Source organism: Trachemys scripta, chromosome 6, assembly GCF_013100865.1.
Source record: "Trachemys scripta elegans isolate TJP31775 chromosome 6, CAS_Tse_1.0, whole genome shotgun sequence".
In the NCBI taxonomy this organism is placed as follows: domain Eukaryota; kingdom Metazoa; phylum Chordata; order Testudines; family Emydidae; genus Trachemys; species Trachemys scripta.
This window is the reverse complement of record NC_048303.1, coordinates 98,599,267-98,616,709: the sequence shown is the minus strand read 5'-3', so window position 1 is coordinate 98,616,709 and position 17,443 is coordinate 98,599,267. Positions and strand designations below refer to the sequence as shown.

The following is a 17,443-nucleotide window of genomic DNA, read 5'->3' as shown; positions in this document are numbered from 1 at the left end:
GATGATTAGAGGACCCTGTGCTAACATCCTGTCACTTCTCACCAGCAAAGAAGGGTTGGATTGGATTGAGGCTTGAATGGGGCATACTCGGAACAACCTCAGAGCTTTATAACATGATATTCATGATGTCCTAGATAACACTTCGATCTGAGGGCTCAGTCCTGCAGTCCTATGAATTCCTATTGATTTCAAAAGCAATTTTGCCTGCTTAAGCATTACAAAATCAAGCTCCTGTACTAAGAACATGCACAGCAGGATGCTGGGAAGTACTGCGCTGTGCAGTCCTGATCAACATGTGTCATTAAAGATCCTAGGAATCTTTTCCTGAGACTAGGTGTGTTAATGGACAAATTAATTTTGAAGTAATTCTTTTCAGCTTTCCTGAATCTCCCCCAGGTTCAGTTGGATATTTACTGTATTCTTCACTTCCTTTCTTAAACTGTTGTGTAGTTTTACCATATGCTCTTTACTAATTACTGTGAGTTCTAACATTTAACATTTTATGTAACTTGTATTTCAATAAAATTTGCCATTTAGATTTCAACATAGTATGTTGCAGCAGCATGCTAGTGTATCAGAAGCAGGAAGTGAAACTGACAAACTGTATTTTCATAGTATAGGCTTCAAAAAGTGCACAAAGCAGCCAAATAATAGAAATAACCATACATTTGTGTTTAAACATTCTTGCAGTTGTAATATTTAAGTGTGGTGTTAGTAACATGAGCAAAGAAAGTTAATTTTATAAACCATATTATTTTGACTAGTGTCTCATTCAAAAGAGGGTGGGTTCAGTCTTAACTTTATTCCTTCAATCTTTCTTTTTTTGTTGTCCCAGATCCTCATTCCTTCTGTACTTGATTGCATTTGTGATGTTTCTGTTTCAGATCTGCTGTCCTTGGACCGTAGTCTTTTTAGCTGATTCTTGATTTTTTTGCTTTTATCCACAACTGGATATCAGGGAGGAAAGTTAGTAGGTGCATCCTGCAAAGAGATCTGTGCCACCTATACTGTCTTAATGGCTGTGGAATATCATTGTCATCATTGATCTTTTATCAGATTGAATTTTACCATTACAACTTTGCATCCTGGTTTCTTGAACTGCTGAAGATGTGCTTTCCCCTGAATAACACACATCAGATTACTAGGGGAAAACTATGAGCTGAAGCTGAATTCAATTATCAATGAATATTTACACAAGGGTAAATTCTAGACCCATGTAAGTCAATGGCAGATTTGTCACGGAGTTCAACAGAGGCTAGGATTTCACCCCTAGTAAGTTTAACATTTTGAGGAACTCATTTACTTTGTAATTATTATGTTCAGGACCATGTGGCTTTTGTGTAAAATATGTCGGAATACCAAGGGCTAACTCTTCCCACTGGTTGCACTTCCAAACAAAGGGTAAGGGACAGAAAATTTTAAGTAGTAATAAAATAGTGTGAGTAGTGGTGTGTGTGATTTCAGCAGCCAGCTTGAAGACACACACAGAGCATTAAGAGGTGTAGTTAGCTAACATGACCCTAAGATGTGTCTACACAGGGGAAAATAAGACAGGGAATACATTTAAAACATAATAGGTATTCTGGAATAGCTCCCTGTATGGACACACATATGCTGGAATAAGAGTGTCTGCATGGGGAGCTATTGCAGAATAGTTTATCCAGCAATAGCTGCTCTGGTCAATTTCCCTCTGTAGACAAACCCTTAGAGGATAACTTGAACTGCTTGAACAAAGCAAACATGGGAATTAACCAGACACTGTATCAGATATGCTATTTCCAGTAATGTATCTTGAAAGAGTGATGAATTATTTTAAACAAAAACATAATTTAAAAAATATATAGCAGAAAAATACCATTATTTTATTTTTAACCCAGATAATTGATTTACATGATTTCTGAAAAGGTCATGGCTTGATGGTTCCTTCAGAATTAAGAGATCTTGTGTAGGCAGGTGAAATGGGAACCAAAATAAGTAGCACACTTTTCTCAGAAGGGAACACTATAGCAATAATGTTCATTGCCATAAAATTACCACTGTCCTATGCAGTCATACTTATTGAAAATTATGTGGGTTATTTTGTGGTCAGTGTGCAATTATTTGTTTAATAAAGAAAGTGTTATTGTTTATAAACAAAATATTACTTTGAAATAATTTAAATGCAACAATACATAATTGGCAACATATAAATAGTAAGAGAAAACCAGTGAAATTTAACTAGAAGCATTTTCACAATGTAGGTAGATAATTTTTTTTTCTGATTCCAATTCTCAGATCAAAATGTTTATACCTTAGTTTCTAAGCCTTCTTATAACTTTGTCAATAAACTGAAGACATCTCCTCATTTCCAGGCGGATGATCTCCCAGGAACACAGGCTGTATTGTTTGTCTTTTAAAAAATTATCTATCTTTTGGAAGTACTTTTTCAGTTTCAGTCTAATGATTTCTTCACTTCTTGAGAAGGGTTGTTTTTTCTCCATCTTCTCTGTCAAACATGCCTCCAGATGCTCAATTTGCTGATTAAGTCCATTCTGGAATCTTTCAAGAGATCTTCCATCCCAGGCAGCTAAGGTTAGGTTTTTGGTAAAGATATAGAAGATCAGTTGCAGGATCTCCTGGATTTCCACCTTGGCATTCTCTTTCTGTCTGAGCTTTAGAAACTGCTCAGGGAACTTTAAGTGAATTTTTTCACTTTGACATTGCTCAGGAAATTGTTGACCCATTTTGTTCAGAAGGTGTAAATTGCCCTGGATCACTCTGTTGTGCAGGAGGGGAAGAATATTACAATCCAGAGTTGAGATTTTGGTGGTGCACAGCAGCACCAAACTAATTTGCAGCAAACAAAAAGTGGTCATGATAATGATGATGTCTTATACTTCTCGACTGAGTATAAATCCAGACAGACACACTGGAATGTTTTGAAGGTCTTTTGTAGATGCCTGCATTTTTTTTGCATAGCTATAAACCTAATTATTCTGTAGGAGAAGTTTTCTTTCATCACTTTTGGTTTTCAAGGATTTTCCCCTGTGTTTTTGAAACTTACCACTTTCACTTTCTGCTTAATGACTTCATTGTCTTGTATCACTTTCCTTTTTCTTTTGATCAGAAAATTAAAATATGGTATCTCCCCTTAGGTCATCTACTGCATACTCCTGTCAATTATCTATTGTAAATTTACTCAGGATTGAAAGAGGTCTCAAAGAAGTGCCAGATCTGTTACTGAAATGTCATTTATTCTTAATATTTTAGCACCAGAAGAGTTTGTTTAAATACATGTATAATGTTATCATTTCCCTTTTGGGACAGGAAAGTGTTTAACATTATTTAGCAGGACTTACTCTTCCTGAAATTCAGTTAAGAAGTCTCTGCCTCAGTTCCCTATCTGTAAAATTGGTATAATTCCTTTCTCTTTTGCTTTGTTTAATCTGAGGTGAGGAAGTGTGTATAGAAAAGCAGACAGGGCTGCTGTTTAGGAATTTGTATACTAAGCTTGTGGCAATGTCATTGATATTAGGATCTTGACAGGTAAGGCTCAATTTTAGGTTTCTTCTGCTGTTTTCCTTCCTTTCTATTTTCTCCTGTGCTAGGTTCTGGTCACCTCTCACTAGCTAAACAGAGTTGGACTGGCTTGATTCTTGAATGGGGAAGAGTGCTCCCCCCCACTTTCCCTCAAGCTTTCAAAGAACACTTCAGAGCTTCAGGAGTGGTATTAATATTGCAACAATGGACAGTTTTATCTGAAGGCCTATTTTTGCAGGTAAATTCCCATTAACCTCAGCAGAAGTTTTGCCTGCTTAGATTCCTCTCGAGTAGGCCCTCAGTGTGTTTTGAATCCATGCACAGCCTGGTGTCAGGGGGAAATTTTTTTCATAAGATGTATAACACAGGTCTTTAGTATTCTATATTATTTTGTATTATGTTAGAGATGTATTTACATGTTGTGTTGTTTTAATCTTGGAAACTATTTGGTTATAAGGCAAACAAACAATAAGAGTGTCTTCTGAAACAGCCTGTCATTTCCCCTTGTTAAGGGAATATGACTATTCTTTATTTCTAGGATCTCAAAGATAACTGATGTATAGCACCTGGTTTATCGTGACCACAAAAGCTAGGCCAGTAGCCCTGTGCTACTCCATTTCTCTTTATAGAGAAAAATCTCAATTTTAAATCTACACAAAGAATTCTAGAAATATTCTTAATGTGAATGATTTCTCTTATAAGTACTCCAAAATCTTCAGTTGTTTAACTTTAGTGTAAACATGTATAGTTGGGAAATTCTTTACTTCTAACCTCATATTTCCACTTAAAAGCAAAAACCTTTGTTTATTCCTTGAGTGCTCGATGTGGTATAGATTCACCTTGTGATGTTCATTTGCAAATGTTTTGTGTCTAAATGAAAGCATCTAAAATAACTTGCTGATATCATTATCTGAACAATGTATCACTATAGAATCAAATAACCTTGTAATTGGCTAAGAAGTCACGAGTATAAAATTATTTATATTAACTAGGGAATTAGTTATCAGACACTGCTTAAATAACAACTTTCTCACCATGCTCAAAAACAGGAAGCGCCTCTCTAAGAATTGTTAAGAGAAAACATCTTATTGATGATCATTTAAGTTTAAAGACTGTTTTAAAAATCTTTTAAGCTTAGAAAGTTTTTAAAGCTGAAAGGCTTTTATATAGAAAATAGGAGTCATTTGAAACATAATTTTTTAAATACTGAGGGAACTAAAGGGATCTTTCAGCAAATGAACTAAATAAAAGAGTTAAAATTCTAATGTCAATGATGTTCTGAGAATTTTCTTGTCACAAAGTCAAAAGGAAGATGACCATAAAGTTAAAGATGATTTACAGTCCTTCTACATGTGCATTACTAGATTGTATGTGAGCTGAAGAAGCTACCAGGACATTAAAATGTTGAATCAATGAAAAGGTGATAGCAGCTGATATTTCAATACACCCAAGCCCCTGAAAGTGTTGTCTTTTAACATCACATATAGACTGTGAAAAGAAAAAAGTGTAAATCTCTCTAAATTTAGCACTTCCTTCCATTATTCATAACATAGAACATAAGAACGGCCGTACCATCTCAGACCAAAGGTCCATCTAGCCCAGTATCCTGTCTACCAACAGTGGCCAATGCCAGGTGCCCCAGAGGGAGTGGACCAACAGGCAATGATCAAGTGATCTCTCTCCTGCCATCCATCTCCATCCTCTGACAAACAGAGGCTAGGGACACCATTCCTTACCCATCCTGGCTAATAGCCATTAATGGACTTAACCACCATGAATTTATCCAGTTCTCTTTTAAACGCTGTTATAGTCCTAGCCTTCACAACCTCCTCAGGTAAGGAGTTCCACAAGTTGACTGTGCGCTGCGTGAAGAAGAACTTCCTTGTATTTGTTTTAAACCTGCTGCCTATTAATTTCATTTGGTGACCCCTAGTTCTTGTATTATGGGAATAAGTAAATAACTTTTCCTTATCCACTTTCTCCACATCACTCATGATTTCATATACCTCTATCATATCCCCCCCTTAGTCTCCTCTTTTCCAAGCTGAAGAGTCCTAGCCTCTTTAATCTCTCCTCATATGAGACCCGTTCCAAACCCCTAATCATTTTAGTTGCCCTTTTCTGAACCTTTTCTAGTGCCAGTATATCTTTTTTTTAGATGAGGAGACCACATCTGTACGCAGTATTCGAGATGAGGGTGTACCATTGATTTATATAAGGGCAATAATATATTCTCTATCCCCTTTTTAATGATCCCTAACATCCTGTTTGCTAAATTAATGGAGATATCCTATCTTGTAGAACTGGAAGGGACCTTGAAAGGTCATTGAATCTAGCCCCGTACCTTCACTAGCAGGGCCAAGTACTAATTTTGCCCCAGATCTCTAAGTGGCCCCCTCAAGGATTGAACTCACAACCCTGGGTTTAGCAGACCAATGCTCAAACCACTGAGCTATCCCTCCCTCCTGAGCTTGGTGTAACACAGTAAACACAACTAGAATGCGTGCAGATAATTCTCAGTGGCTATTGCCCACTTCAGGGAGGAAGAGTTAAGATTGCATTGTCATGTACCTTAATTGTGTATTTCCTGGTTTTCTGAAGATTATTTTGAAATACCTTAATACTTCATTTCCTGGGTTTGAGTGTCATAGAACTCAACACTCTGGAAGGCTACTAGACACCAGAGGGTCTAGTACATTAACAGTACATTCATGTTTCTTTGTCAGTGAATTTCCTGGGTTTGTAAACAGAAATGTGTTTTTTGGAGGAATTAGTGGTCATTTAGGCAGTTGAGATTATCACACAGGTTGATATACTACTGTAGCTATGTAATAACAATACCTGGCATTCATGGTGCTTTTTAGCTGTAGATGATCAGTGCAAAGTATGTTACAAAGGATTATTAGCCCCATTTTGCAGATGGGGAAAGTGAGTCACATAGCTGTAGTATGACTTTGTCAGCTAGCAGACTAATGTAGAGCTGGGACTAAAACCTAAGTCCCAGTCCAGTACTCTCTCAATTAGGCAACACAGTTGCTATGTGTATCTAAGTGTACCCCCCCATATACTTTTATAGTGGAATGGAGCTAATGGTTGTGCTTTGAAATTGTTGCGGTGTGTAGTTGCTAACAGGGCCAGTGAGACATAATCTAGGTCCCAAATCTTGGAAGTTTTATTAGATGGTGGTTACAATACATTTAAGAGCCTGAGAGAAGACTTGTGTGTCCATCTCCTTCACCACCCACTGCCCCCCCCCCGCCATTCTCCACAAAATACAATATCCAGCCAATGTTTCTAGCTCATCCTCTCCTTCCTGTCCCATTACCATTAGGGTGTGAAAAGTTGCCCCTCTGCTGTTACATATTCATATCCAGGCAGCAGCTGACTAGAGAGTTACACATTTTCTGAGTTATGTAGTCTGAACTGTACACAGAGTGAGGGCCCTACTACTCAGCCACTTAACCAAGCCTCAACCCATAGAGGGGCGGGCCCCCCAATCGCAGCACAGTTAGGCAGGCAGAGCATCTCAGAACCCCTTAGAGGGGCAGGTCTCCCTCCTCCCCACCATCCTAGCATACACACAGGAAGAGAAGATGTGGAATTGACAGGTTCCCCCCTGCCCAATCCACTGTCCCCTCTTCAATGTCCCACGCATGCCTTCCCCCCTTACCTGAGCTCCCCTAACTCCTTTCCCCTCCCACACGTTCCCATTTAGTCCCTCTCCATAATATCTTACCACAGCCAACAGCCCCTTCCCTTCTCCCAGCAAGCATTTGCAGGTGTAATTTAAAAAAAAAAAATAGTTTGAGCACTTTCTAAATTATCTGCTGTGCTCAATTAAGCTTTCCCCCCAAAAAACTACCCTCCCCATCCACAAGGCTAGACTGAATCTATATGCCTACAGGTCTTCCTTAGATTTTTGCCATGCGTAGGTTTTGAAGCTATATTGCTACAGCTCAGGTTCAATGGCCTCATCATGTCCCTTGAACCACCAATGTCATGTAAAAACGTGGCTTAGAAACCCTCCCTCTTGTCTAGTCTTTCTGAACAACTGCATTGTAATCCATTTAGAGAGACAAGGTGGGTGAGGTAATATCTTTTATCGGCAGGGGAGGCTCTAGCTTTTTTGCCACCCCAAGCACAGCAGGCAGGCTGCCTTCAGCGGCATGCCTGCGGGAGGTCCGCCGGTCCCACGGCTTCGGCGTACCCACCGCCAAATTGCCGCCAAATCCACAGGAGCAGCGGACCTCCCGCAGGCAAGCTGCAGAAGGCTGTCTGACTGCCACCCTTGCAGGGAGTGGCAGGGTGCCCCCCATGGCTTGCTGCCCCAGGCACGCGCTTGGAGCACTGGTGCCTGGAGCCGCTGCTGTTTATTGGACCAAATTCTGGTAGTGAGCGAGGCAAGTTTTCAAGCTTACACAGAGCTCTTCTGTGGGTGTGGGAAATGAAGGGTATGTCTACACTGGCAGAGTTACAGCGCCACTCAGAGTGCTGAAGGGAAACCCGTGTTGTGTGTTCACACTGTCAGCTGCCTGCACAATAGTGTGTTCACACTTGCAGCGGTATTTGGAGCGGTGCACTCTAGGCAGCTATCCCACAGAGCATCTCTTCCTCTTCTGCCGCTAAGAGTTGTAGGAAGGAGGAGGGGATCATGGGCCATCCTGGGTCCTGTCCCAATGCCCCGTGATGCATTGCTTTGCATCCCAGCAATCCCTGTGCTTCCATCCGCATTTGGCGCTATCTTTCAATGGTTTGTGTATTGCATGCTCTGCCTCTTCGGTCTGCAGGAATGGATCCTGCACTGTTGTCCAGTATGCTGCTCGCTCTAACATGTCACGAGTGGCAGTGGAATTATTCCTTACACTACAAAGGCAAGAGGAGTGCAACATTGATCTCACCACAAATAGTAGCTATGACACGAGATTGCTTGTGGCATTCACGGAGCTGCTGACCACAGTGGAATGCTGCTTTTGAGCTCAGAAAACAAGCACTGAGTAGTGGGATCCCACATGCCTGGGATGACGAGCAGTGGCTGCAGAACTTTCGGATGAGGAAAGCCACATTCATGGGATGTGATGAGCTCACCCCAGCCCTGTGGCACAAGGACATGAGAATGAGAGCTGCCCTGTCATTGGAGAAGTGCATGGCGATTGCACTGTGGAAGCTGGGTACTCCAGACTGCTACCAATTGGTTGCTAACCAATTCAGAGTGGGAAAGTTGACCATTGGACTCGTGTTGACAGAAGTGTGCAGGGCCATTAATCACATCCTGCTCTGAAAGACCGTGACTCTGGGCAACGTGCGTGACATTGTGGATGGCTTTGCACAAATGGGCTTCCCTAACTGCGGAGGGGTGATAGATGGCACGCATATTCCAATTCTGGCACCAGGCCACCGAGTATATTAATCGGAAGGGGTATTTCTCTATGGTTCTCCGTGGGCATTTCACAGACATTAACGCAGGCTGGTCAGGAAAGGTGCATGATGCATGCATCTTTCAGAACACTAGCCTGTTTAGGAAGCTGCAAGTAGGGACTTTCTTCCTGGACCAGAAGATCACTGATGTAGTGGAAGTTGATGTGCCCATTGTGATTCCGGGAGACCCTGCTTACCCCTTAATGCAGTGGTTTACAAAGCCATACACGGGGCACCTTGACAGCAGAAAGGAGCGGTTCAACAACAGGCTGAGCATGTGCAGAATGACTGTTGAATGATATCTTGCTGCTGAGGGTGAGCAGGGAATCAAGGAATGGCCTTCTACAAGAAAGTAGCTTCTGCCTTGCTCCTTATCCCCCAGCTCACCTGTGTGCAGCAATGGTGCTCCTGTTGCCCTCCAGTGATGGCAGAGTGGTGCGGGAAAGTTACCCTTAATGGGGCAAGAAACAAAGCAGCTCTGCCAAAGAACCTGCACCAGCAGATTGCCCAGTATCTCCATCAGAGTTTCCTGGAGATCTCTGAGGCAGATTCCCATGAAGTGAGAGAGTCAATCAACGTCCTGTTCCACTGCTCAGACTAGGCATGTGGTGGTACGTGCATCATACAGACACAAGTCTGCTTTCTGCAACCCTCCTGCCCCCAACAACTTGCTTCAGCGATTCCCCAAATCAAATCCACTTACCAGGGGGCCTCCTCTCCTGTTTGTGCTTCGCCAAGATCCGACAGCTCGGACTGGCTGGCCTTCTCTGGGGTAGAGGAGAGCTCAGGGTTGCATGCATCTCTGACCTGAGTTATCCTTTGCCTCTGTGTTCCCCTCCCGCTCCTCATCCCAAGATTTCCTCCTCCTGGTTTGGTCCACTCTTGACTGGCACGCAAGCTACCGAAGTAGCCACAGTGGCCTTCACAGTGCAGGTGAGGTCACCACCAAGTATTGTGTCCAGCTCTTTGTGGAACTGGCGGCTTGTGGGTGCAGCACCAGTTTGCCTCTTGCACCTTGTAGTAGGCATTCTGCAGCTCCTTCACTTTGACCCTGCACTGCAATGTGTCCCGGTCATGGCCCCTTTGTCATGCATTATGAAATCTGTCCATAGGTATCACAATTCCTACGGCGGGAGCACAGCTGGGACTGGACAGCCTCCTCTGCCCAAATGCTGATAGGTCCAGCAGCTCGACACTGCTCCAAGTGGGGGAATCACCTGGTGCATGGAGCAGGCATGGTCACTTAGAAAGATGTGCTGAGACCACTGCACACATCACCAAGCAAACAGGAAGGGGACTTTCAAATTTGCAAAGGAATGTATGGGGTGGGGATGACGGTTGGTCATCTGAGGGCAGGGCAGTAGAGTTCAAACCGATGACGAGAGAGGCGAGAACAGGCATTGTGGGACACCTCCCGGAGGCCAATTGCAGCACTATAATCAACCAGGGTGTCTTCACTGGCACCGCAGCACTGTACCCCGGCGCAGAAAGCTGTACAGCTCTCATCGGGGTGGATTTGTTACAGCGCTGCAACTGTGCAGTTTCTGCGCACTAAGTGGCTTGGCAGTGTGTACACCTCGGGAGTTACAACGCAGAAAGCTGCTTTACTGCGCAGAAACTTGCCAGTGTAGACAAGGCCTGACTCAAAGGGATGCTGTTAAATACCAGGTTTGAACAGATTGTTTAACATAAGTAGTTAACACATTTCAAAGGAGTACTTGTGGCACCTTGGAGACTAAAATTTATTTGGGCATAAGTGGCTTTTAGCCCAGGAAAGCTTATGCCCAAAAAATTTGTTAGTCTCTAAGGTGCCACAAGTACTCCTCATTCTTTTTGCTGATACAGACTAACACAGCTACCACTCAAACGTTTCAAAGGATCATTCAAGGTGAAGTGGCCCGTTAACACCCCCTCCATTTGCCATGCACCAATCCTGAACTGGAAATCTTTTTAAAGGTCACATTTTCAATATCCCAAGGGGTTGTGGGAGCTATGCACTTGCTGGGTAAATGGAGAATGACTGAGATCAGTTGTGCAGTGGGGATGATCAGAGCCAGAGTTTGAGCCCCAGTTCTGTGCACCGAAAAGAGTTGAATGGGTCAGCTTTAAGAAATGGGAACTCCCTTGCTCCATTGACCCCAAAGTCGCCTCAGTAACCCTACCCCCGAAGACACCCCAAACATCAAGGCAATCCACCTAAGCAGGTAGAGTTTAAAATTGTCCTTTAAATAGGAAGGGCTTGGCACAGAGGAACATTCAGGAGAGCGTGGCAGGGCCTGGGTCAGCCCCCACAGGGGATGGGGAGGGAGTGCCATCCAGCCCTGCTTTGGCCCTGCCACAAGCTGCACCCCCACTGCACTCAGCCCTTACCTCAGCCCAGCCGCAGCTCTGCTCCTGGCCCCAGCTCCAGCCTCTCACCCTGGCTCTGAGGGGGAGGGGCAGCACACCGATCACATTATGGGGGGAGAGGCATGACAAAAAGTTGTGTCACCACTCTTCTAGCCTATACATTTTTAGTGTTCTTTGTGATAGTTTCTTGGTACTCACATTACAACACCCCTTTCTACCCACCACTAGGGTATGTTAATTCTAGTGTCCTAATCAAATTGAAACTGCAAGGGGGATTTGAGAATTAGATCCTGACACTACTAATTTCTTCATCTAAATTGTTTTATAGTGTTGCTATATTCTTTAAAACGATTAGAGTTCTTTAAAACCCTAGCCATAGTTTTAGTTAGCTATGGCCTAATCCTAGTTATTTTATTTAAATTAGTGGTCTCTTAAAATCCCTCATGGTTTAATGAGTGGGATTTGGCCTTTTGCATTTATTTTGATGGGATAGTAGCAAGAGAGAAATCCCTGTAGTGTCCCCAGAATCCTAACTAGTAAATCAAGTGGGAATAAATCAAAGGCAATGATCGCATGTGAACAGGTTTGGTGCACTCTTGCATTTAATTTACTGTGTGTTCTAGGAATGCAGAATCAGAGTCACTGAACTTGCTGCAAAGTGACATGATTGTGTGACAAATGCACAAATCAACAGATGTCACTGCTTCTCTGGGCAACTATCACACCTGGAGTAGTTTTCTAGATTATAAAAATAATTTTATTTACAAATAGTGTGAAAGATGATTTCAAACAAATAGTACTACAAACAAAATAAAGTAAACAGTGTTTTCAGTTTAGGAAACAAAAGTAATAGTTTTAAATACTCAACTCTTTAGGTAATAACTTTGTATAAACTGTTTTGTTTGATCCAGGACCTGACCTTTATATCAGACTTTAAGCCTTCTGATGTTGAGTAAACAGATAACTTAACTTAGTTTCTGTTTGGAGAATTTCTCAGGCATATAAGCAAATAAGTTCACCTTTTGGGAAATAGGTCTTTGCAATGTTTCATTCCCCTGTCAGTGTCAGGGTAAAGCTTTAGATCCACACACTTCCTGAATTGATTTTTTCCCCTCCAAATCTGCATCTGAACATGTCTCCATGATGTTCATTTTGGCATGTCTTTACGGAATTACCATTCCGGGCAATTTGGGTGAGATTTGTATTAAAGACACTGAAGCTCTGATGTGCGATCTCTTGGACTGTCATCTTTGCATTTGCAGCAGACACATAGCTGTCAAGTTCAGGTAGTCTTACACTCCCTGTCTGTTAATATCAACTGTGGATTGTAAAGTCTTTTGCAGACTCAATATATTTTAATCCATGTTTCTGAACTGATTTAAGTCCAAGTCTTAAAACTTTCGTTTTTTAACAAAGTGGTTTCCCTGCTCCGCTACCATCATTTTCCTCTTCTGTGAATTTTAAGACGTGAACAAAGCATTTCAAAATATCATGAAAGTGAATTTGATCATACAGAACACGTGTAGAGTGCATGTTATCTCAGTCTGTTGCTTAATTCAAAAGGCAGAAACTTTTCACTTAGAAGAGGCAACTGAGAAAGGTGAGATTCTGGCGTAGACTATTTCATTCGGTTGTCTTTATATCTGTAGCTGAAGTACTGATAATTCCAAGCTGGAATGAAGAGGGAAATAGTTCAAACACACAATCTGTTTCTAAATGGATCTCTAATCAATATTTTCAGAAATGAGCATCTATCTTAAAATTAATGCAAGAAAGTTAAGTTAAGGTGCTCTTGTGTGTATAAACTGAAGCAATGCAAGATTTATTGGCTCTGTATAGCCATGAAGAAGAAGAAGAGAAAAATTCTACTTATCCCTTTCAGCCTGCCCCTCACTCCCTCTCTAACAGGAGTCACTTATGTAGTGATAATGCAATATGGGGACAGAATATTCACTCAAGATGACACTTCTGTTTAGGACAGGGGTGGGCAAATTTTTTGTGCTACATCGGGAAATAGAAATTGTATGGTGGGCCATGAATGCTCACAAAATTGGGGTTGGGGCATGAGAGGGGATGAAGGCTCTGGTTGGGGGTGGGACTGGGGATGAGGAGTTTGGGGTATAGGCGGGTGCTCTGGTCTGGGACTGAGGGCATGGGGGGGGATCAGGGCCAGGGTGCAGGACGGGGTGCAGGTTCCAGCTGCGGATGAGATGTTTAGGATGCAGGAGGATGCTCTATGCTGGGATCAAGGGGTTTGGAGAGCGGGAGTGGGAATCAGAGCTAGGGCAGGGCTCCAAGCGGCGCTTACCTCAAGCAGCTCCCAGAAGCAGTGGCATGTCGCTTCTCCGGCTTCTAGGCCGGGAGTGGCCCCAGACCCTAGGTGTGGTGTGGCCCCCAACCTGGTGACCTGGCTGAAGCACCAGAGCGGGGCCAAGCCACATGGTACAGCCCCCAACCTGGCTCCCCAGCGGGAGCTCGTGGGCCGGCTTAAAATGGCTCATGGTCCGGTTCCAGCCCATGGGCTGTAGTTTGCCCACCCCTGGTTTAGGACAATAAAGTTGAGGAAGATTGTTTAGAGGTAGCTTGTTCTCCTCTCCATTCCTTCAACATATAGGAAATAATTATATTCCTGGATATACAATGTTTGTTTATATAATACACACAACAAATATAAGTGAAAAGGGATTTGTGCCTCCTGAGAGTGCCAAAGCTGTATAGAACACAGAAAAAATATAGCTTATGAATTTTGAAGCCTATCAAGATTACCTAAAGTTCATCCTTTTTAATGCAAAAAGGGACACACTTAGAATCTATTCTAATCCCCCAGTGTTAGAAACAAATGCTCGGTGCCTCATTTGAAAACTTAGACTCTCCCTTTTCTGGTATAAAGGTTCTGGACAGAAAATGTCAAGCACCCATGCTCTGAAAGTCGGGTCCTTTTAATGTCAAGTTGGGCATCTGAAAACTGAGGGCCCCAAAAATCACTACATATTTAAACAAAAGCTAAAACTCCCACACCTCTTGACTGAGTTTCTAGGCCTGATCAGTTATATCAAGTCTGACTTTCAAAGAGTCATCGGTCCAGGACTGAACGTTATTGCCTTGGGCTTCAAGCTAGTGTAATTTTTGGGGGGAGGAGGGGTTGGTGGTAAGTACACATTTTTAGGGTGGAGGGGAGGGAAACATTTTTGGCAAGCTTTTAAAAAAATGTAAATGCAGCTGTATGAAACTGTTAGGGGCTTGCAATATTTGAAATAATTACCAGCAGAGATGATTAGTGGGCTGGGCTCAGGTGAGGCTATCAAGGGGCCTGAAATAGAATGCATCACCTAGATATTACCATATTGTTACATGGCATCTTATAAAGAGAAAAATATACATACCATTACAAATCCAGTGGTACTAATTTACAGCACTTGCACAGTAGAGGAAGGTAATCACCTGATCTTGCTACTATTGAAGTCAAAGAGTTTAGCAAATGGTTTCTATGGGAAGAGAACCCTAAATACAGCAACTCCTTGTTTAACATTGTAGTTATGTTCCTGAAAAATGCTACTTCAAGCCTAACGATGTTAAGCGAATCCAATTTAGAATTAATGTAAATGGGGGGGGGGGTTAGGTACCAGGGAGATATAGATACACACACACAAAGTAAGTTTTAAGCAAACAATTTAATGCTGTACACGGCAATGATGATTGTGAAGCTTGGTCAAGGTGGTGGAGTCAGAGGTTGGGATATTTCCCAGGGAATGCCTTACTGCTAAATGAGGAACTAGCACTCAGCTGAGCCCTCAAGAGTTAACACATTCTTGTTAATGTAGCCTCACACACAGCATGGCAGAGAGAGACAGAGACACACACACACACACACACACGCTGTGTGTGTGAGACGCGCATTGCCCCTTTAAGTACGCTGACCCCACTCTAAGTACATTGCCTTTTTAATTAGATCAGCAAGTTGAGACAGCAGCTGCTGCCAAGAAGTTCCCTCTATCCTGAGCCCTGTCCTGTCCCCCTTGCTCTGTGGATGAGGTAAGGGGATGATGACACCCTGACATTAGCACACCTCCCCCACCCTCCTCTGCATAGCAAGCAGGAGGCTCCTGGGAGCAGCTCCAAGGCAGAGGGCAGGAGCAGCACATGGCAGTGGGGGGAGGGACAGCCGAACTGCAGCAATTGATAGCCTGCTGCCACACAGGGAACTTAGGGGAGTGGGGAGCTGATGTGGGGGCTGCTAGTCCACCCTGGTTCCAAGCCCCCACCAGCTAGCTGCAACGGGCTGCTCTTCCTGCAAGCAGTGGACAAAGCAGGCGGCTGACAAACAACGTTATAAGGGAGCACTGCGCAACTTTAAAAAGCATGTTCCCTAATTGATCAGCAACCAAACAAAACAACATTAACCAGGACAACTTTAAATGAGGAGTTACTGTATATTAAATTCTACTTCATGCCTTTTGGGTTGCAATATTGTTTGAAATAAGTTATTCTGAGGATATTTATATCTTACCTTAGTTTTTAAGCCTTTTTATCAGCTGGTCAACAAACAAAAGACATCTCCCCATTTCCAAGCGGATGGTCTCCCAGGCACACAAGCTATATTGTTTTTCTTTCAGGAAATCCCTGATTCTTTGGAAGTATTTCTTCAGTTTCAACATGGGGAACAGGAGTTTCTTGTTGCCCAAAAAGGGTCTCTCATTCTCCATCTCTAAATGCAAACATGTTTCTAGCTTCTCAGTTTGCTGGTGAAGTCCATTTTGTAATGTCTCTACAGAACTCCTGTCCCAGGCAGCTTGCGTGAGGTTTTTGCTGAAGATATTGAAGATCTGTTGGAGGATCTCCTGGATTACCATCTTGGCATTCTTCTCCTGGGACTCTCTGGGCCTGAGAGCTTTCTGGGGGAGCCTGAAGTTCCTATTTTCATTTAGGCATTGTAGAGGAAATTGTCCACCCATTTTGCTCAGAAGCTCTAAGCTTTCCATGTTCATTTTATTTTGCTGGAAGTGAAGGATGGTACAGTCCAGAGAAGAGATTTCAGTGAAGAACAGCATTATAAGGCAGATGTGCAGCAAACACATGGTGATCATGAGGTCTTCTTTTGCCCGCCTCTGTGTGAAGTGTTTTGGAGACAGCAGCTTATGCAGTGTCTTTCATGGATGTATTTTTCATCCATGTCTGTGATTTAAATATACTATAGGTGAAGTTCTTTCATCACTTTCTGCATCTCAAGTTTTCCCTTGAGGCTTATTTGCCCTTTGTCTAATTGCTTCATTTTTTGGTATTTTTTCTACTCTCCTTTTTTATGGAAGTGAGCAAATTACAAAGGTTGTAATAGAAATGCATACATGTCTGTCAATTATACAAGTGCTGGTATATGTAATGTACTAAATATGGCATTCTACAACACATTTCAGTTCTGAAATTATTCAAATATTAGACCTTTCATTTTTATAGATATGTTATCTGCTGGTAGTACAATATCTAGAGTTGAAGCGGGCCATATGTATCACTGCACTTCAATTTAAAGTCACCTTGTGTAGTAATTGTCACTCCTATACAAGTGTTATATATGAATACAGGTATCCTTATGGTAATGGTTACTAATTTAATGAGCTAAGCAGACACACAAACTGCTGTTTCTAAGTCAAGTGCCTCCTCAGGGGTCTAGTATGTTGAGGTTTCCCAAAAGTTTATCTGCTTCTTCTGAAGATACAGTTAGTTAAACGCACAACTATTTGTTCAGGAAAGAGTGAAAACTCAATCATTAGTCTCAGTATTACACTAACTTGCTTTCAAAGTTATGTCTTTTTAATTTCATCTGGTTACCAACAGCAAACATATGCAAAAGATGTAGGGAAATGTAATGGGCTCAGAGCAGGCTAATGGAGAATTGGAATGGTGGGCACATGACAACGAGAAAGGAAACTTCTGAAATATTGTCTGTTCACCCTGAACTGACTGTTATAACATTACTGGAGGGGAAAACCTTTACTGTGCTGAAAGACATTCCTTAACTAAAATGCATGCAGACAGACATGAGTAAACTGATTATACAACATGAAATTAATTCCCCCTTATTTACATTTCATACTGTCTAATAAAAAGGCGGGGGGGGGGGTAATTTTATGCTGTATAATCAGTTTACTCATGACAGTCTGCATTC

The 17,443-nt window shown here is 42.3% G+C and overlaps 2 protein-coding genes across 2 annotated transcripts; both read right to left on the bottom strand.

Moving 5' to 3' along the window:
* Positions 1 to 689: 689 nt before the first annotated feature.
* On the bottom strand, positions 690 to 2,909 carry LOC117879265 (interferon kappa-like). The gene has a single exon (XM_034774332.1). It carries the CDS (start codon positions 2,853 to 2,855, stop codon positions 2,292 to 2,294), a length of 564 nt encoding a protein of 187 aa, XP_034630223.1. The 5' UTR covers positions 2,856 to 2,909; the 3' UTR covers positions 690 to 2,291.
* Positions 2,910 to 12,197: 9,288 nt separating this feature from the next.
* On the bottom strand, positions 12,198 to 16,358 carry LOC117879539 (interferon epsilon-like). Its single transcript, XM_034774791.1, has 2 exons — positions 15,791 to 16,358; positions 12,198 to 12,954 (listed from the first exon to the last, which is right to left on the bottom strand). The coding sequence occupies exon 1, from the start codon at positions 16,356 to 16,358 to the stop codon at positions 15,792 to 15,794; it is 567 nt and encodes a 188-aa protein (XP_034630682.1). The 3' UTR covers positions 12,198 to 12,954; position 15,791.
* Positions 16,359 to 17,443: the final 1,085 nt, after the last annotated feature.

Coding starts and splice junctions, on each gene's coding strand:
- LOC117879539 (XM_034774791.1), bottom strand. CDS start 16,358: ATGTGTTTGCTGCACATCTGCCTTATAATGCTGTTCTTCACTGAAATC.
- LOC117879265 (XM_034774332.1), bottom strand. CDS start 2,855: ATGACCACTTTTTGTTTGCTGCAAATTAGTTTGGTGCTGCTGTGCACC.